The sequence below is a fragment of the Bactrocera dorsalis genome, chromosome 6 (genome assembly GCF_023373825.1).
Source record: "Bactrocera dorsalis isolate Fly_Bdor chromosome 6, ASM2337382v1, whole genome shotgun sequence".
Lineage (NCBI taxonomy): Eukaryota > Metazoa > Arthropoda > Insecta > Diptera > Tephritidae > Bactrocera > Bactrocera dorsalis.
Window position 1 is genome coordinate 22,311,813 of NC_064308.1, and position 21,412 is coordinate 22,333,224.

Below are 21,412 nucleotides of genomic sequence, written 5' to 3' on the forward strand. Positions count from 1 at the left end.
CATTCCATGTATAATACCGAGGCATCTCCGCGTAAAGCAATGTTCTCGCGGACGGATCACTGGCGCAAGTTGCAAAGAAACTTGTTAAAGTGGTTGCTGGTGGTATTTCCGTTCGCTGTACTATGTTCTCTGCGTTGAAATAAACTCGCTGGCCATTCTCCAAATGAGCTGACAGATGCACAACAGTAGGATGGCGTTCATGAATTGCAAATGAAAATATTCTCCAGATTGCTTCATTGCAGTTCACATATCTGCCCATTTGAAATTTGCTAATTTCATCTCCTTCAACGCCAATAACCGCCATATCGCTTCCTTTGGTGACATATTTGCAAACATACTTAATTGATTTTATTGAACTGCAATACTCAATATTTATATGTGTTTTGAATGCCTTAGACAAAATTGGCGAATATGGAACTATCCATGTGTTATCAACCACGAAATTCTTTCCTTTCAATTGAGTGATGAATGTTCTGCCATTGTCAGCGGGTGAGCGACGCCGATAGAGAGGGTATCCGTCGTTTCCAGTTTGAGTTTCCGAAATAAAAGCACGGGGATAGCGTTTATTGCATTTACTGTCCGACATACAAACCGAAGATGGATCGTGTTCTCCGCATGGCCCATGAACCATATTGGCCATCACCACTTCGTGCAACTCTGGATCTATTTCAACATCAGGAATTTCGGCGGAAATGATGTCATCAATTTGGTCAGGTGTAATTTTCTCCACCATCCAAAGAAGAATGTGTGCGTGGGGCAAACCTCTCTTCTGCCACTCCAATGAGTACATCCAGCATCGAACAGTGCCATATACACGTTGTTTCGTAATAAAGTCCATCAAACATCTGAGTTTTTGTTTAAACACGCGTGCTGTAACATCGTGGCGATCGCTTGGTGATTGACCGGGATGCAATAGATTCGTAATGTCTGGCCATTTTGCAACTAAATGTAACAAACAAATCCGGCCGTCCATAATTGCGCACGTAAGTCATCGCATCGTGGGAGTACTCATGCATGTGTCTAGGACTGCCAATGTATGTCGATTGCAAAATATAGAGTCGACCAATATCTGTAATATCCGCATCACCATTCATTGCATCTCTTAAGTGAATATACTCTTCAGATCGCAACTTCGACTGATTTTATCGCATGTATTTAAGTCGTTCTGTCTCAACTTTAACGTACATGTCAACTGCATACTGTTGAAATAACCGTCCATATCTCAGTAAATAGTTGTCATAGTTTTGGCGAATCATCATTCGATATGCATAAAACTTCATTGAACTGACTTTTTTATTTGTCTCGACACCTAAAAGCTTAAATTACCTATATGAAGTAGCAAACAAAAATTTTTTTTTACTAACCATTCACCGGATTTATCATCTTATATCCTAAGTGATATCCGTCTTCTCTACGGCAGAACATGAGCGGATATTGCATTGCGTCGTAAGACCGATGGGTCTCACTTATCCGTTTTAGTGCGTTTTGATTTCTACGTTTGATAACAATATCACGCGACTGCAAATTTTCTCCAACAACAACAACTGATATTTCGCTAACTGTATGTGCATTATATTGTCTTTCATGTGTCTCTGTTGGTCTTTTGTCCGCTTGTATGATTATACTATGATCATCTGTTGGCATACGTTCCAACGAAATCGTAAACAGTTTAATGAGGCTATTGTGTTCGTGTAACATTTGCTGCAATTGTTCGATTATTTCTCTTTTCGTTGTATTGAAGATAGCACAACGCCGATTTACTTCATCATGTGAATCTCCCAGAAAGTAAGTTTGGAGATATTTGTGTTCTTGATCTGGATGCGGCAACAGCGATCCAGCGAGATAAAACATTTGCCCATGAACGTGTATAATTGGAGGAAAGCTCTGTAGTTTCTGTCGAATATTGTTTGGCAAAAATACCTTAAACGTTGGATTGTAGTTTTGTTCATTTACAATTTCACCGCCAAACGACGTCATTTGCAAACCATCGTTGTACATTTTAGTGTGCTTTAAGAGTTAAACGTAACACAACCAAAATTACCATATAACCGCTGCAGCAAGAACAACCAAAATGTCGAGCTAGGTGGAAAATGAGATAAATATGGTGGATTAACAACCAAAATAATTAAAAATTGTAAGGGAGGTACCACGTCCCCTTTTTCGATAACGCCAAGCTTTATGGGTGAGAATGGTGTTGTTTCCTATAGCTCTATACCAATTTTCATGTTCCTACCTTAAGCACTTTTGAAGATATTCACCTTGAAAAGTTCAGTTTGTATGGGAGGTGCCACGCCCCCTTTTCCGATTACACCTTCTTTTATGTGTAAGAAGGCTTTTGATACCATATAGGTCTATACCAATTTTCAGGTCCCTGCCTTGAACCCTTTCAGATATTTTGCTTAAAAAATTTAGTTTGTATGGGAGGTACCACGCCCCCTTATTCGATAGCCCCCGGTTTTATAGGTGAGAGTGGTGTTGTTATCCTGTAGCTCTGTACCAATTTTCATGTTGCTACCTTAAACACTTTTCAAGATATTCGACTTGAAAAATTCAATTTGTATGGGAGGTGCCACGCCCCCTTAATATTTTATTCTGAAATTAAGGCATGACCTCCGCGTGGTAATAACAAACAAATCCACCAAAGGAAAAATTTCATTTGGTTCAGCCGTTTTCGAGTTTTAGCGTTACAACTATACACCATTTCATTTTTATATATATAGATGTGTAAAAATTAATTAGTGAAGTGCTGGTGGATATAAAAGTGAAAAATATGAGTGCAAAATTAATTTTATATATCAAAAATATGTAATTAAAATATTGCAAATTTTCAACTTTAAACGCGAATATTGGGTTGTCAAAAAAGTCTTGCGTTATTTTCGCTAGTTGGCGCTGAAAACGCGTAGTTCTAGTTTTATTCGTCGCATCGGATTATGCTACGAGTATACCTTTTTGGAAAGCTAATTTTACGCGTTAACACGTGTTTGATTGATTGTCGTTTCTTTTACGTCGTTCGTGAGTTATAGCGTCGCAAACATGGAGCAAAATAAAGAGAAAATACGGCATATTTTACAGTACTACTACGATAAAGGCAAAAATGCATCTCAAGCCGCCAATTAAATTTGTTTCCATTTCCACCGCACAACGATGGTTCCAACGTTTTCATTCTGGTGTAGAGGTGGTCGAAGATGCGCCACGCTCCGGAAGGCCTGTCGTCGAAAATTGCGATAAAATCGTTGAATTGGTCGAAAGAGACCGGCATAGTAGTCATCAAACCGTTATAAACCATTTGAAGAAGCTTGGAGTCACTAAGAAGCTCGATGTATGGGTGCCACACGAATTGATTCAATAAAAATACCGCAAGACTTTTTTGACAACCCAATGTTTCGAAAACTATAAGCTTCCTGCGGCTTTAACCATATATATTCGTGTTCTGGAGAATCTCCTCTATCTGACCATACCCAGTATATTCCCGAAATCTTGGGACGGTATACTAAAGCCGGCCCAAAACATTTGCCAATGATGCCACTGCTGAAAAATATTAGATAGGATATTTTATAATTTTCTTTTGGGCATATTAGAAATATATTCCACCCACACACTTCTTTATTTTTGGCATTCTCACTAAATTATACAAAGCACTAAATTAAATACTTTAAAAATGCTTATACAAGTATAAATGTTAAAATGCAAAATCATTAAATAATTTACATAAAAATTTATTTTACCAAAATATGTTTGCACAATTCAATGAAATGTCGTTTCACTCTAATTTTGTCAGCTAATTATAGCGGTTTATTTCTGGCACCCCGCCTTTTCTGATATCAACTGTTCGAAATTCCTTGATCTCCATCGCTACCTACCTAATAAGGAAACGAGTTTGAGAGAAAAATAAGAGTCAATTTGTAGAGTTTCGTATAATTTTATCCATGGTATTGTAGTATAGTCTTTTTAGCATATTATGATAGTGTCTTATGTACATACAGTGTCGGACAAAACTCATTGGACTAACTCGAGTCTCACACATATTCCGTCATAACTTTTTACATAGATGCATTAGAAGAATAATTTTTTTTGCAAAAGAAAGATCACATATTCCATATTAAGGAATAATGCAATTTTATTTTTCAACTTTTATGTAAGATTTATAAATTATAACAGAAGGGAAAAAAGTAAAAAATTCGTGCGACATACATAACTCATTGGACTTTAGCTAAATATGAAAATAAATTAGTTTTAAATTAATATTTTAATGAGTAGCCATTATTATTTTTGATTACAACATATCTTTTAGGCATAGATGAAATTAAATTACTAATATGTGTGTCATTTATTCCATTCCAGGCTTGTTTTAAGGCAATAATAGCTTGTTTTTATAACCGTGGACCTGTTCCCTGTTAATTTGCCTGTTGACAATTTCCCATAAGTTTTCAATCGGGTTCATGTCAGGAGACTGATCGGACCATCTCAAAATATAAACTTATTATTCCAAAAACCAATCCTTCCCAACTTTGAGGGTGTATTTGGGGTCATTGTCATGTTGAAACTGCCAATCAGGCCGCATTTTTTTTGATAGCATGAGGTAACATTTGGGTTTGCAGTATATTTTTATATTGAAACTCATCCATGTTCCCTTCTATTCTGTGAATAGGTCCTACTCCCTGACCAAAAAAGCATCCCCACACCATTATGTTACACCCACGATGTTTTACTGCACCCTGCAAATATCGACGGTCTAAACGCTTTCCTGTTGCCCTTCGTACACCTGTCATTCATCTGAATTTTGCAAATTGAATTTGGACTCATCTAAAACAATATCGACTTCCATTGCTCTACAGAACAATTAATATGCAGTTTCGTAAATTCCAACGTGCTAACTTATTTTTTTTTTTGGAATATTTGGTTTTTTTCGCAGCACGGAACCTCAGACGACCAGCATCAACGGCGCGTCGTTGTACTGTACGCGTACTCACTCTTAGTTGTAAGCTATCTACAACTTTTTTTGCTGATATTTTTGGATTTCTTTTAACTCCCGCATTATTCGCAAGTCATCTTTTACTGAATTGACTCTATGGCGTCCTCCAATATTAAGTTTTTTTAACGATTTCTTCACCTTTTTGCTTGCGTAAAATATCAGAAACAGCTGATTTTCCTAGAGAATAATTTTTGCAAAGCTCCTTTGCCTCACATATTTTGTGAATTCGCTTATAATTAATAATTTAAATTCATTTGATCATATTTTTCCTAAAATTTTTGGCTAAAATATTTTTTTAGCAGCATTATTTGGGAAAAGTTTATAAATTTCCCAACACACCTATTCCCATTAAAATAAACAATTCGAATTAGTGTGATCTACGATTAATAATTATAAGTACCTGCAAAATTCTTTTCTCGCCAGATAACGGTAAATTAATTCATTGGAAGTGGTTACTTCGATATCCAAAGTGGCAGTCCAATGAGTTATGTCGCACGAATTTTTTACTTTTTTCCCTTCTGTTATAATTTATAAATCTTACATAAAACTTGAAAAATAAAATTGCATTGTTTCTTAATATAGAATATGTGTTCTTTCTTTTACAAAAAAAATTATTCTTCTAATGCATCTATGTAAAAAGTTATGACGGAATGTGTGTGAGACTCGAGTTAGTCCAATGAGTTTTGTCCGACACTGTATGTAGTATACACATAACACATACATATTTCCACGTATGAAATTATATTAAAATATCAAACAAAAGAAACATTAAAAGGAAGCTCGTATTTGGACATTAACCACCAATTTTACTTTGAAAACAGCATAATTTAATTAGAATGTTATCAATTTGGCATGAACTCATACAAATGATATTCATATCAATTGACATGATTACATGTAAACGTATAAAAATGTAAGCAAATGGCCAACATACGTCTGTAATAGCAATGCATATTTCAGAGCATAATTTTCATTGAAGTCTCAGCTCTGTTCACTCATTTTTGTTAAAATTCCCCTATAAGACGGGAGTAATCAATTTACAAATGCATTTGTTTCACACGTTTCATCTCTTATACTAAAACATATCCATATGTAACTTTTTGTCTTGAAATGGTAAACTCTATTGTAAGAGTAGCAACATTCATCAAATCAAATTTTTGAATGTGTAAGAATTAGACGCACATATTGACATCATTATCATCCGTTAAAAATTGCCGCCATTCGAAGAAAATTTTGAAGCATCGTAAATGATATGAAGAGCGTCAGCTAAGTTGCAAATATGTTATTATTCATAATTAGAATCTTTTGAGAACAAGAGAAACCAACCATTTGGAAGAATTATCGAAATTTTACGCAGCCACACATATGTATGCATTTTCTCGAAATTGCGATCAACTCAAATCTGCCACCAATAGTAACAGAATCACAAGCTAGCTTAAAGATGCAGTTAATAGCTTTATTAAAAAATCAAACGACAAAAATCCTACGAATACCATGCACCAATTCACATATGCTGTTAGATTTGGTTGAGTCTCATTGTGAAATACAGCCCGCTATACCAAAAAAGCGCCAAATCTTGGAAAAGACCCGTGAAAAGAGAATCGACAAGCACCATCTCTGTGTCGATTTCAAAGCTGCTTTTGACAGCATGAAAAGGAGCATTTTATGCCGCGATCTCTGAATTTGGTATTCCCGCTAAACTAATTCGACTGAGTAATCTGACGTTGAGTAACACCAAAAGCTCCGTGAGGATCGAGAGAGGAACTCTCAGAGCCATTTGATACCAAACGAGATTTCAGACAAAGCGACTCCCTATTGTACAACTTCTTCAACCTGCTGCTGGAGAAAATAATTCGATCTGCAGAACTGTTGAGCAGAGTTGCGTACATGCAGTTTCAATGTAAGATGACGACTGTTTTTATTAAATATAATATACACGCATCACACGCTTCGATGTGGGCCAACGACCCTTGCCGGAGTTTTGTGAAAAACGACTCAAAAAATTAACTGCGAAGCTGATATCAGGCCAGGTATTTTGTGCTGTATACAACAGACTACCAATTGCCTCCATATATGGAACTTTTTCCATTTCTTCTTCAGTTTTTGGACACATTTCTAAAGTTATCTTTTGCGACAAATCTAGTGTCGTAGCTAAACGGTTTATTATTTGTACACTGGAAATATATTCAGGGTTATCAAGTTTAACTAATTTTTTTACCTCATCGCGCTGAACTCTCATCCCAAGTACAGATATCGTTTAATCCACTGCGTAGCCTTTTTGTCATTAGAGAACACTAGAATGTCGTCCGCATAAATTACTACGTATACCATGCTGTACCCACTCACTCAAAAGTAAATACATTGATCGACTTCGCTCCGAATTAGTCCCAGAATAATTAGTATGCCATTCAATTTGTCGTTCAAAACTTTGCTTGCTTGTTTTAAACCATACAACGATTATAGTAGACGACAAATTCTGCCTGAATTATCATTATAACCCTCAGGTTGTTTCATGAACACTTCTTCTTGAAGTTCACCGATCAAAAACGCAGTTACCTCATCTAACTGATGCACCGACAGATCATGCTTCGCCGCCTCGCTTCAGCATTGCGCTTAACCCACTTGGAATTTATTGCTCTTTTACCTTCAGGCAATTTCGTAAGCACCCAAGTTTTGTTTATCTTATGATTATGTATCTCCTGTTTCATTGCGCGTTTCCAATCATCTGCCTCTGGACTATTCAATGCCTCTTCAAGATTCTTCTTTTGGCCTTGTTAGCAATACACTCTGATCGACAAACTATCGCTATCATCAGGAGTATCGTATAAACAGATATACTGACATCACACAATTCGCTCTCATTTTGCTCTTCTGAATTGTAATGCCCGGTTTCACAGTCCATACTTAACCCATTTAGACCTACCGTCTCATATACGATACACCAAATGTAATAAATTATTTTGAAGTACCGTTGATGAGAAATTATTTACATTTTGTGTTGGTGTCACGTGCACGGTCTAAACAATACTACAAAAATAACTTTAGTGTAATAGTTGGCATCATCAGGTGTGTACCTACGCGAGTTGAATGTGATTTGAGTGTAAGAATTTCAACGTGTCATCAAAACGGTAAGAATTCATTATTTTATCATAACTATCACGTACTTTGATATATTTATAGTAAAAACGAAAGTTAGAGAGTAAAAATGTAGAATCGTTTTTGTTGTTTCGTTTATTTTAGTATATATTTTTTTATCGTAAAAAGTAGTGTATCGTATTTGATACAGTAGGCTTATACACATTGCGTTTTTCCGTTCAGATCTGTGTCACTGAATGAAATTGTTACGCTTTTGGAGGATGACGAAATTTAGAATTCTGGAACATGCGATGATATTTATTTACTTCCACCTGTAAATGCAAATGAAGACTTGACGGATGAAGATTCTGGGGATGAGGACAACGTCCAAATCAACAACCTACCGCGCAGTTTGTTAAGAACACATGCAGAGCTGCAAGAAGTAAGTACAGAAACATTGGAAGATGTTTTTGAAAGTCACTCTTGCGCAAACGAGGAAGAAGCTGAAGTTTACGAGCCGTTACGTAAAATAGCTAAAAAGTATAACTGGCAAAAAAAAAATTACACTGCAGTTACTCCAACATGGAAGCCCATAATATATGTGCGTCAGGATAGATCGCCAATTGATTGGTTTTCGTTATTTTTTTCGGAAGAAGTGTATCAGTTACTTACTACTGAGACTAACAAATTCTTAGGAAGAAAGAATCTTCCTGCTGACATCAAAATAGAGGAAATGAAGTGTGCTATCGGTATTATGTTGGTCAGTGGCTACTGCCAAGTGAATAGAAGACGCACGTACTAGGAAAATTCACCTGATACGAAAAATGATCTTATTGTCAGTGCATTATCTCGTGACAGATTTTCAGTCATTTTTCAAATATGCACTGTGCTGATAATTTACAATTAAATAAATCTGACAAATTTGCTAAAGTACGTCCACTTATGAAAAAAATATCCGAAGAATTTTTGAGACATTGTCCACACAAAGAAAATCATAGTGTTGATGAGGCTATGGTGCCATACTTTGGACGACATGGATGCAAGCAATTTATACGTGGGAAACCGATAAGGTATGGTTTCAAACTTTGGGTGAGCGCGACATCAAGTGGCTATATATTATGGTTTGAGCCATATCAAGGTGCAACCACTAATTTGAACTCTCAGTACGCGGAATTGGGTCTTGGTGCCAGTGTAGTTCTCACATATACTGATATACTTAGCAAACTAAATCTCGGAGGAAATTACCATTTGTTTATAGATAATTTTTTTACTGGACTGCCATTGATTGAAGAACTAACAAAGAGAAACATACGAGTAACCGGGACTATAAGAGAAAATAGGACCAGTAATTGCCCTTTATTAGGAAATAAAGAGCTGAAAAGAAGGATAGGGGATTTTTCGACTGTCGTGTATGCGATGATATTATAATTTGTAAATGGCATGATAATAGCATGGTGACAGTTTGCTCAAATGCGGTTGGTATAACCCCGTTGCACAAAACAGATCAGTATTCTCAAAAAGAGAAAAAGAAAATAACCGTTTCTCAGCCACATTTGATACACCAGTACAATCAGAACATGGGAGGTGGAGATCTGTCAGACCAAAACATATCATCACTCAGAACAAGTATTCGTGGTAAGAAGTGGTATATGCCCCTCATCTTGCAGTGTGTTGATATGCCACTCCAAAACGCTTGGCTTCTACTCAGATACAATGGCGGTGGCATGGATATGTTAACATTCAGACGCCGTGTAGCAATTGCACTTATAGAGTCTAATAGGCTGAGAAGTAAACCAGGGCCGAGTAGACCATCATCACTTACTACTGATGCCAGGTTTGATAATATAGGTCACTATGCAATCAATCAGCCGGAAAATAAAAGGACTAGGTGTGGGTTATGTCATCGATTGTGTCCTGCAAGATGCATCAAGTGCGATGTTGGTTTACATGTCAACTGTTTTCTAGCTTATCATACTAAAAAATAACGTATAATATAACATATAATTATAATTTTAACAATAAATAACTTCTCTGCTAACTTTGGTATTATGGCATATATATGAGCCTACTGTATCACATACGATACGACCTTTTCTACCTAACCTGTAGAAATGTAATTTTTTTAAACATTTTTTTTTTGCGTTCTGTGATACCCTAGGACTAATAAAAATAGACACAAAACACTTCAATTAAAAAAAATAGTTTCAGGTCTAAATGGGTTAAATTGTGCCTAAATAAAATCTTAGCTAAGCATTGTTGCAAACTGAGCAGTCGTTTGCGTTTCACAGTCAATGCTTAATTTCTATAAAATTTTATTATGATATATGGCAACGAATTTAATCGACGCCATAGTAAGTATCGCGTACGAATTGAAAATTGTTTTGGGTTGTTAAAAGAGAAATTTGGTAGTCTAAAGGAGCTCAGAATGCGAATTCAAAACAGAGAAAGTCACAAATTTTGTTGTGATTGGTTTCGAGTCTGCTGCATTTTGCACAATATTTTATTAAACCAAAAGGAAATAGAGACAATATTTGTCGATCAAGAAAATCGAGAACCAAACCAACCAGAAGAAGAATTCCAAACTAATACCCGACAGGAAATCGAAATGAAGAGACAAGGTTTATACCATATGATGTTTGACTAGTAACAGTACAAGTTTTTTAAGTTAAAAATAAATTTAATAAACAAAAACAAACTTTTCCTTTTCTATACTTATCCGTTTTTCCTCCCTTTCCATGTAGTCTCTGTGTTTCTCCTTTTCTAATTCTAAGCGTTGCATTTGTAGCTCATTTCTTTCCGATTGTAGTGCAGATAATTCGCTAATTGCTGTTTTCGGTGCCGATTTCCTCATTTTTTCAGCGAATTCTACTGCCTTGTTGTCATTTATATTTTGAGCTCATTAAGAAGAAACTGGTGTTGCAATTTCGATATCATTCGGCAACGTATAAAATACATTATCATGTTCGCTTTCAGTCGTTGTCGCAATTTCGTCAACGAACATACTACCACTGCCATATTCGCTCTGCTGAATAATTTCACATTCACCATGATTAGTTGTACCATCTTCGGACTGGAACACGTACTGTGTCGAGTCTGCCGATTTGCTCTTAAAAAATATGCTCTGCAATCGCTTATAATGGGGACACATCTTGCTCAGTTTTTCTAAAAGCATAAAATAAATTACTAATAAAATAAAAATTTCGAAAATCATTATACTTACGATCAATACTTTCGATACCTTGTTCCTCTAACAGGCCGACGCCTGTCCCATTTCTCCACTGCTCTGCTTTGTTGTATGCGGTGCGCATGTTGCGTACTTTCCACCGAACTAAATTCCAATCTGCTGAGATTCCTGTTTCTAATAGTAATTTTTTGTAAAAAATTTGTGCAGAAGGCATCTGTAGTATAAAAAGATATAAAAGCGTCCATACAAATAAATATAAACAAACAAAATAGGAATAGCTGCAAATTACTTCAAACGACGGATGCTCCTGCAAATAGTTAAGAACTTGTCCCACTTCTTCTTCTGTCCATTTCTTATTAGGTTTTACCCGCCGCCTTATTTTATCCTTTTTTAACTTCTGTAAAATAGACTTTTTATTAAAATATTTAAAAAAAAAGCTTAGCAATAAAAACTTACAGCGTCCTTCATTTCAGCCATCTTTTTAATTGTGATCAGCTGTGAGAAATGTACAAAACAAAACCACAATTACAATAGAGTCGCACTATTCTATTTTCTTACACTGTTGTATTTGAATGGTATGTATATTTTGTTGTTGGATTGTTACTACATTTACTATAAAAACCACAGAAACCACGAATACAAAAATACAATGGCAAATACAACAGATCCCGAATACCCCTATTATTTTTCACTTGCGCCGTTGTAATTAACTCCAAGCCTTGAATTCTGCACCTGCTTCATGCTGTTTTTGCAAATATGTCCTAACTTTCGATGCCACAGTTCAAAATTATCAACAGTTGTCATTGCTATTCCAACTGGAATTTTAGCACACTCTAATTTGTACAAATCATTTTCTGCATACTCTTTTGCAATTAATCTGTTTTTCGCATCAAGGATTTTACATACATTGCCTTCGAACACAACCTTATTGTTTTGATTTGTTATTTGCCGTACCGTCAAAAGATTCACGCAAAGACTGGGAACATTTCGACATTTCGAATATTTGTTTCGACTTTTCGCTTGTTTACATCTAATTTTAAAACTAGGCCAGTGGTCGGCATTTCTTAGCAAAATTTTGCAAACTAACTTCAAGGTAGAATTAGAGATGCATAACCATATCCATATAAAACAGCTGATTGAACCAAATTTACGGAGAACAATGTTTCCAATTAGTGGTGCGTTACGATAACAACATGCCCATAACCATAACCATAAATATCAATTGAATTTTGATTTTCGCTGTAACCATAAAAAGCTGTTTGTTGATTTTTTGACTTTTCATTTGAAATTTCGTTTGCTTTTTGCTTTGTTCGCCTCAAAATTTTGTATTTATAAAGCTCGGATTGCTTAACGTAATGCGATCTTTAAACAGCAATCAAATAATAATCTATTAATCAAAATGGACCTCCGACCTAATGGGCAAAGCAACCATTTGTGCCTGTGGAGAAAACGTGTTCCAAGAAAAGCCATTAACAGGACAAGCCTATTACACACGGGCAAAGATCCGCGAAATAAACTTCTATAGCTGTTACATTCCGCCAAGAGTCGCACAAGGTGAATATGAAATAATAATTGATAACCTTGTATGAGAAGTGTCGAACACCACAATGAACGTAGTGGCAGGTGACTTCAATGCATGGGCAGTGGAGTGGGGTAGCATACACACAAATAGACGAGGAGAAACTCTTCTGAAGGCTTTTTCGGTACTGGACACCGTCTTGCTGAATACCGGCAAAAGAAATACCTTTGAAAATAACGGCCGCGGTTCGGTAATCGATATTTCGTTTGCTAGTAGCTCCCTTGTGCGGTCGTGTACATGGCAAGTGAGCGATCTGTATACACACAGTGACCACTTGGCAATTCTGCTTGAAATTGACAAAACGCACAAAAGCAACTATCTCAAAAAAGTTCAAAACAGAGGTTGGAAAACTGAAACCCTTGATGAGGATATATACAAGTTAATGCTGGATGACAATACGAACAACGCCTTAGACATAGAAAAGAAGGCAGAATGCCTTGTTAAATATGTGAGCAAAGCTTGCGATGCCGCTATGTGTAGGAAAAAACAAGGCACATACAGGAAACCCGCATACTGCTGGAATGAGGGTATTGAAGCTCTAAGAAGTGAATGCCACAAAGCGAGGCGCCAGTGTCAAAAGGGACGACAAACGGCGGATTTCACAATGCTAAACGAGCGCTTTAAACGAAAGCGAAATGAACTCAAGAAAGCAATAAAGAAGAGTAAAGCCTGTTGTTTTAAAGAGCTCTGCAACAAGGTTGAAGAAAACCCTTGGGGAGATGCATATAAAATCGTCATGTCAAAGATTAAAGACTATAAAGGACAAGCGCCTACATGCCCTAGTTTATTAAAGACGGTTGTCCAAACTCTTTTCCCGACGCAATTGCTACAAAGGCAGCAAATAAAAGAATCTGGAGCTACAAACGCACCGCTAGTCAGTGACCAAGAAACAATAGAAGCAGCAGAGAGATTCGCAAATAGTAAAGCATCAGGCCTAGATGGCATCCCAAACAATATGGTTTTCGAAGACACAGGTCAACAATAGACGCCATAAAAAAGGTAACAGAGGTCGCAAGCAAGGCTATTGAAGGAACCAGGTGGTTATATGGCTCCAAGGAATACTGTGCGGTAGTGACGTTCGACGTAACATCATGGAAGCCCTGAAACAAAAGAAGACACCACTCTACCTGCTGAGGATCATATCCGGCTACCTCTCCGAGAGATTACTGCTATATGACACAGAAGAAGGTCCTAGAAACTACAATATAACAGGCGGTGTACCACAAGGCTCTGTACTAGGGCCGCTACTGTGGAATGTTTTGTATGATGGGGTGCTACATCTTCCATTGCCCAAAGAAATACAGATAATCGGGTACGCTGATGATATAGCAGTAACGGAATTAGCAAAAGAAATAGGCCAGATAGAGTGCCTGTGCAACCACGTGGCGATTAAAATAAAAGAATGGCTAACAAAAGCAAAGCTCCAGTTAGCAAGCCAAAAAACTGAAGCGGTGCTGATAACGAGCAGGAAAAAACTAGAAGCGACAACGCTCAACATCGATGGATACAATATCCCAACGCAACAGTCGTTGAAATACCTGGGTGTAATTATTGACGCGAGGCTAAATTATCGGACCCACATCACGAAAGCCTGTGAGAAAGCAGCAAAGGTGACGGCTGCATTAAGCAGAATCATGACCAATATAGGTGGACCTAGTCAGAATCGACGCGCTCTGCTGGCAAAAGTTAGCCAATCAGTTTTAATGTACGCCGCACCCATATGGGGACCAGCATTGCTGCACAAAATGCGAATGCGGCAAAAGCAGTAGTTCGATTAAGCGCAATTAGGGTAGCGTGCGCTTTCCGGACTGTGTCACACGAAGCGGTTGGAGTTATCTCAGGTATCATGCCTCCAGATATTATGGCAATGGAGCTAAAAAGAATGTATGACAAAGCGAAAAGCGCGCGGAGACGACCAAATATTCAAGAAAAACAGCAAGAAAGACGAACCAGCCTTAATGAGTGGCAAAAACAATGGGACGAAGCAACAAAAGGTAGATGGACACACACGTTGATCAGAAACGTGCAAATGTGGGTAGAGAGACAACACGGAGAAACTGACTATTACTTGACGCAGTTCCTGACTGGGAACGGTTGCTTCAGAGAGTATTTACACAAATATGGACATGACGATGGGTCTGAGTGCTCTTTTTGTGGAAACGGGATTGAGAACGCGTGGCACATTTTCTTTCTGTGCCCCCGTTATAAGGATGAAAGAGAGGAATTAGAGAAACTACTTTCAGAGCAGCTAACCCCTGAAAACATTGTACCACACACGCTACGTTCCCAGCAGGTGTGGAACTTTGTTAAAGAATGAAGCGCGACAGCCCTAATAGAACTTAAACGGAAGGAATGGCAAAGAAAGAGCGACAGACAGGTGACCCACATGGAGTTGGTAAATTTATAGATCGAGAGCCAAACGGCTAAAGCTTATCCTTGTGAAGAAATGCCTAGCGGCGATCCCGCAAGGAAGATAAATAGCTAGAGGAGACGGAGTTAGGGTTTAGTACGTAGGCGTCCTACCACGCAGGTTCCGCACTTGGTAACAATGGCGGCCCATGCGCGTGTAGGATGAATCTAATCTTTCGAAGATTCCCCCTCCGGTAAAAAAAAAATCAAAATGACAAGAGTCATGCCGATTTCAAAAATCAAGAGAAAAAAAGACGCTCTTGGAAGGAAGTCGCCGATAATTTGGAAGTCGATGGTGAGTTCAATATAAATATTATAATATTTAATATACAATATGTTTGGACATTATAAACAGAAAGTGTTGTTGTGAAGCGTTGGGGCAACTTGAGAGAACGCTTCTCAAATGAAATTAGAATCTCATAAAATGCTTCAGGAAGTGGTGCATTCGTAGGAAGGCAGTGGGCGCTACATGAAAGTTTGCAATTTTTAAGAAGTCACATTATTCCTCCTCCGTAAGTAAAATGCATTATTACCATATCCATGTAAATAATGAGAACATTAATATTAACAGAATGCGACAAAGTGCACCAATATTGAAACGCAGCGACGAAAACTATGACTTTATAAACATTTCGTCCGAATCTATATCACAAGATCTCTCGCCGTCACCTCCAATTTCCCCTGGGCAGTTAATTCCGTCCGACCAATCAACAATAATTCCGTCCGATCAGTCAATTCCGTCTAATCAGCCATCAGCAAATCCGTCATCAACATCGCGACCACGAAAGCGAAGAGGCAGACAACTTGACGAGATGGACACTGCCATCCTCGGAACAGTGAAAACTTTCCAGGAGGTATGTGAACGTAGAGCGCGTCGAGAAGAGTTTGATGCGGAGATAAGCGGTTTTGGGCGAATGATATGCTCTTTGATTTCAAAAATCAAAAAATCAAGGCAAGCATTGGTGATGCGTCAATGTACTGACATTGTAATGCAAGCGCAAATTGATGAAGAAGAAGAAAGCTTTGTGAATAAACTAGTGAACTAGTTTTTTAAACTTGTATTACAAATTACTTTTTGTTCTTTTAATCAGAACGGTTGAATTTTTGAACCTGAAGTACAAAGCATATAATCCATATAACGTTCTATATAATAATTATTTGTGTTTATTTAATTAATTTTTTGTTGTTATTATTGTTAATCAATACGTATGAAATGCACGTAAATTTACATTTTCAACATTTTTTTTATTAAATTTATTATGTATGTTTATAAGTGCTTTACTCTATATGGTTTTGAAAAGGTACTGCACCATTGTTCATAAAATAATTGGTGAGGTGTTCTCTGTGGTTATACGCACTGTCTCGACCCCTGCGTCTAAAAGTTTGTGCTGACCGCAATGGTCCCCCACAAGATCTTAATTCGTTTCTCCATTCAGCATTTCTTCCATCTCCGTCAGTGTAATGCTCTGAGCAGTACCATCGATTCATATCGTGGAGCATTATGAAATTATGAAGCACTAAACATGCTAGTACGATTTTTTCAGCATTTTCAGGATGAAACTCCATTGTTGTTCTTAGCACTCTCCACCTCGCTGTCAAAATCCCAAACGTGTTTTCAATAACACGTCTTGCCCGTGATAGTCTATAATTAAAAATTCGTTGAGCTGTTGTTATATTTACACCTGGATACGGCTTCATAAGATTATTTTTTAATGGAAAGGCACCTAAGTAATGCGGAAACGGGTGGGGTCGGAAGTGGAGTATCAGGTGGTAGTGGCAAACGATTTTCTAACAGATCTTCGCCAAATCTCGTTGCATGAAAAATACCTCCATCACTCTGGCTTCCGTAAGCTTCTACGCTAATGGCTGTAAAAGTGTATTTAGCATCACATGCTGCCAACAGTACAATGCTGAAAAACTTTTTATAATTATAATACATGGATCCTGAATTTGGAGGGCATTTTATCGCAATATGTATTCCGTCGATCGCATCTACACAGTTTGGCATGTTCCACATTTGCGCAAAGTCGGTCGTGATGTCTTTATACTGTTGTTGCGTCGGTTCACTCAGATAAATTGGTGAAAGCATTTCCCAAATAGCCTCGCATGTCTCCAGCACTATGTTTCTCACAGTTTCGATTTTGTAGCTAAGTACCTAACAATCACCTTAATATATACATATAACAAATGGAGTAATAATCACATAAACTTACAGAAGTGTGAGGGACAAACGCTCCTCGGCATGGATTTATTCCTTGAATTTACACATTGAAGGTGACATTAACTTCAAAAAAGTATCATACAACTTCCTATTCATCCTTTTATGGGCAAACAATTCTTGTTCATCCATATCTTTTATTTTCAGGAACGTTTTTTGATGGCGTAGTCTGTTCGCTTAGAAGGTTGTGTGAAGGAGGTAAAAATGTAAATTGTATTCTTAGACTTGAATTAAGAGGAAATCACTGTCTTCATTCATAAAAATATGCGCCGTATAGGGACAACTTTGCATCTTTTTTGCTGTTGATGGGATCAGAGTCCCATATTTTTGAACACTGATTCTGGAGGATGGAGTCATGTGTAGAAGTTCACGCAAGTGAGGAAAGTTCTCTGATCGCCATTCACTTGGGAGTGGCCAGAAACGATTCTTTTGCATATGACTCAAGCAGCTCACGACTTTCGCTCTGGGTAGCCTAAGAACATCCGTTTGAAGGCGAGCTAACATGAGAAGGCGAAACATCCCCTGCATAGGGTTGTGCGCTGGGTTTGGGACCCGCCACGTAAAAAAACACCCCCAATGAAAAGGAACAACAAGCCTCGGATGAGTGACCCCCCTTTTGATGACGACCATGGCAAACGAAATAAGGACTACGAATTGAGGGCATGCACCTGGAATGTCCGGTCCCTTAATTGGGAAGGCGCGCTGCCCAGCTAGTTGATGTCCTCGTGAAAATAAAGGCTGACATCACCGCCTTCCAAGAAATGCGATGGACGGGACAAGGACAGAGACAAGAAGGTCCTTGTGACATTTACTACAGTGGCCATATAAAGGAGCGCAAGTTTGGTGTTGGATTCGTGGTGGGAGAGAGACTCCGTCGCCGAGTACTATCATTCACTGCGGTGAATGAACGTCTAGCTACAATCCGCATCAAAGCGAGGTTCTTCAACATATCGCTGATTTGCGCCCACGCCCCGACGGAAGAGAAGGACGATGTGACCAAAGATGCCTTTTATGAGTGCTTGGAGCGCACTTATGAGAGATGCCCCCGCCACGATGTCAAAATCGTGCTTGGCGACTTAAACGCCAGGGTGGGCAAAGAAGGTATCTTTGGCACTACGGTCGAAACATCCCCAAATGGGTTGAGGCTGATCGACTTCGCCGGGGCCCGAAATATGGCTATCTGTAGTACTAGATTCCAGCATAAGAAGATACATCAAGCTACCTGGCTGTCTCCGGATCGAAAAACCACCAACCAGATCGATCATGTTGTGATGTGATGTGGAAGACACGTCTGCAGTGTTTAAGATGTGCGTGCGCTCCGAGGCCCTAACATCGACTCGGACCACTATATTGTTGCAGCCAAAATTCGCACCCGCCTCTGTGCAGCAAAAAACGCACGCCAACAAACACAAGGAAGGTTCAACGTCGAGAAGCTGCAATCACAACAGACAGCCGAAAGATTTTCCATTCGGCTTGCACTCCTGCTCTCTGAGAGCACTTGTCAACAACTCGGTATAAGGGAACTGTGGGACGGCATTTCAAACTCCTTACGTACAGCTGCAACCAAAACCATTGGTTTTCGGAAAGTGCAAAAGAACAGCTGGTACGACGAGGAGTGCCGTGTCGCAGCGGAGAGAAAACAGGCTGCCTACCTCGCAACGTTACGATCGACCACAACACGTGCGGGATGGGATAGATACCGAGAGTTGAAGAGGGAAGCGAGACGCATTTGCAGACAGAAGAAGAAAGAGGCCGAAATGCGTGAGTACGTACAGCTCGATAAGCTGGCCGACAGGGGTAATGCTCGAAAATTCTACGAAAAGATGCGGCGGCTTACAGAAGGTTTCAAGACCGGAGCATACTCTTGTAGAACCCCCAAAGGTGATCTAGTTACTGATGCCCAGAGCATACTTAAATTATGGAGGGAACACTTCTCCAGCCTGCTGAATGGCAGTGAAAGCACAACACCAGGAGAAGGCGAACCCGATTCCCCAATCGATGACGATGGAGCAGACGTTCCATTACCCGGCCATGAAGAAGTTCGAATAGCAATCACCCGCCTGAAGAACAACAAAGCGGCAGGGGCCGATGGATTGCCGGCCGAGCTATTCAAACACGGCGGCGAAGAACTGATAAGGAGCATGCATCAGCTTCTTTGTAAAATATGGTCGGACGAAAGCATGCCCAACGACTGGAATTTAAGTGTGCTATGCCCAATCCATAAAAAAGGAGACTCCACAATCTGCGCCAACTACCGTGGGATTAGCCTCCTCAACATCGCATATAAGGTTCTATCGAGCCTATTGTGTGAAAGATTAAAGCCCACCGTCAACAAGCTGATTGGACCTTATCAGTGTGGCTTCAGACCTGGTAAATCAACAACCGACCAGATATTCACCATGCGCCAAATCTTGGAAAAGACCCGTGAAAGGAGAATCGACACACACCACCTCTTCGTCGATTTCAAAGCTGCTTTCGACAGCACGAAAAGGAGCTGCCTTTATGCCGCGATGTCTGAATTTGGTATCCCCGCAAAACTGATACGGCTGTGTAAACTGACGTTGAGCGGCACCAAAAGCACCGTCAGGATCGGGAAGAACCTCTCCGAGCCGTTCGATACCAAACGAGGTTTCAGACAAGGCGACTCCCTATCGTGCGACTTTTTCAATCTGCTGCTGGAGAAAATAGTTCGAGCTGCAGAACTTAATCGAGCAGGTACAATCTTCTATAAGAGTGTACAGCTGCTGGCGTATGCCGATGATATTGATATCATCGGCCTCAACACCCGCGCCGTTAGTTCTGCTTTCTCCAGGCTGGACAAGGAAGCAAAACGAATGGGTCTGGCAGTGAACGAGGGCAAGACGAAATATCTCCTGTCATCAAACAAACAGTCGTCGCACTCGCGACTTGGCTCCCACGTCACTGTTGACAGTCATAACTTTGAAGTTGTAGATAATTTCGTCTATCTTGGAACCAGCGTAAACACCACCAACAATGTCAGCCTAGAAATCCAACGCAGGATAATTCTTGCCAACAGGTGCTACTTCGGACTGAGTAGGCAATTGAGAAGCAAAGTCCTCTCTCGACAGACAAAAACCAAACTCTATAAGTCTCTCATAATTCCCGTCCTGCTACATGGTGCAGAGGCTTGGACGATGTCAACAGCGGATGAGTCGACGTTGGGAGTTTTCGAGAGAAAAATTCTGCGAAAGATTTATGGTCCTTTGCGCGTTGGCCACGGCGAATATCGCATTCGATGGAACGGTAAGCTGTACGAGATATACGACGACATTGACATAGTTCAGCGAATTAAAAGACAGCGGCTACGCTGGCTAGGTCATGTTGTCCGGATGGATGAAAACACTCCAGCTCTGAAAGTATTCGACACAGTACCCGCCGGGGGAAGCAGAGGAAGAGGAAGACCTCCACTCCGTTGGAAGGACCAAGTGGAGAAGGACCTGGCTTCGCTTGGAATATCCAATTGGCGCCACGTAGCGAAAAGAAGAAACGACTGGCGCGCGGTTGTTAACTCGGCTATAATCGCGTAAGCGGTGTCTACGCTAATTAAGAAGAAGAAGATTCTCATGTAAAATTTAACGAGGAATCGAATAAAAATGTCAATTTTGAAAAAAAAACTGGGGGAAGAGCTCAAAAAGCGGGATTTTTGGAAAAAACATGTTTTTTTGGATTTTGAAATTTTTTTTGGATTTTGAAAATATTTTTATCAGAAAGCTGAGATTTTTTTACATAAAAATGGATAACTTCAAAATTTTTTTCACTCAATTTTGAGGTCGTTAAAAAATAAAAGAAAAAGTCATTTTTTTGTTTGATCTCAATTTGAAGTGCGCGCCAAAAAACAATGGAGCAACTTTGGCCACTAAAAAGTTAAGAGATATTCTTATTTTAGTCTATATTATGATATTCTAAAGTTTCGTCAAAATCGGAGAACCACGGGTACAAAACCGTGTCGCCAAT

At 39.0% G+C, this 21,412-nt stretch overlaps 3 protein-coding genes across 3 annotated transcripts in view; 2 read left to right on the plus strand and 1 right to left on the minus strand.

Moving 5' to 3' along the window:
- LOC125779317 (uncharacterized) overlaps window positions 1–21,412 on the plus strand; it is a 331,415-nt gene that overhangs the window by 204,396 nt on the left and 105,607 nt on the right. The window lies entirely within an intron of this gene.
- Window positions 8,855–21,412, minus strand: part of LOC125779504 (uncharacterized) — a 40,371-nt gene continuing 27,813 nt past the window's right edge. The window contains exons 2-5 of the mRNA XM_049460862.1: window positions 11,688–11,726; window positions 11,521–11,628; window positions 11,268–11,445; window positions 8,855–11,209 (exon numbers count right to left, since the gene is read on the minus strand). Of these exons, the coding sequence (XP_049316819.1) occupies window positions 10,947–11,209; window positions 11,268–11,445; window positions 11,521–11,628; window positions 11,688–11,708 (570 nt within the window). The 5' untranslated portion in view covers window positions 11,709–11,726 and the 3' untranslated portion in view covers window positions 8,855–10,946. The remainder of the gene's footprint in view (window positions 11,210–11,267; window positions 11,446–11,520; window positions 11,629–11,687; window positions 11,727–21,412) is intronic.
- Window positions 11,205–19,656, plus strand: LOC125779399 (uncharacterized). Its single transcript, XM_049460750.1, has 3 exons — window positions 11,205–15,514; window positions 15,575–15,731; window positions 15,791–19,656. Exon 1 carries the CDS (start codon window positions 12,839–12,841, stop codon window positions 13,793–13,795), a length of 957 nt encoding a protein of 318 aa, XP_049316707.1. The 5' UTR covers window positions 11,205–12,838; the 3' UTR covers window positions 13,796–15,514; window positions 15,575–15,731; window positions 15,791–19,656.

Bases quoted from the DNA above. Each gene is read 5' to 3' on its own strand.
- LOC125779399 (XM_049460750.1), top strand. From the start codon at position 12,839: ATGAACGTAGTGGCAGGTGACTTCAATGCATGGGCAGTGGAGTGGGGT.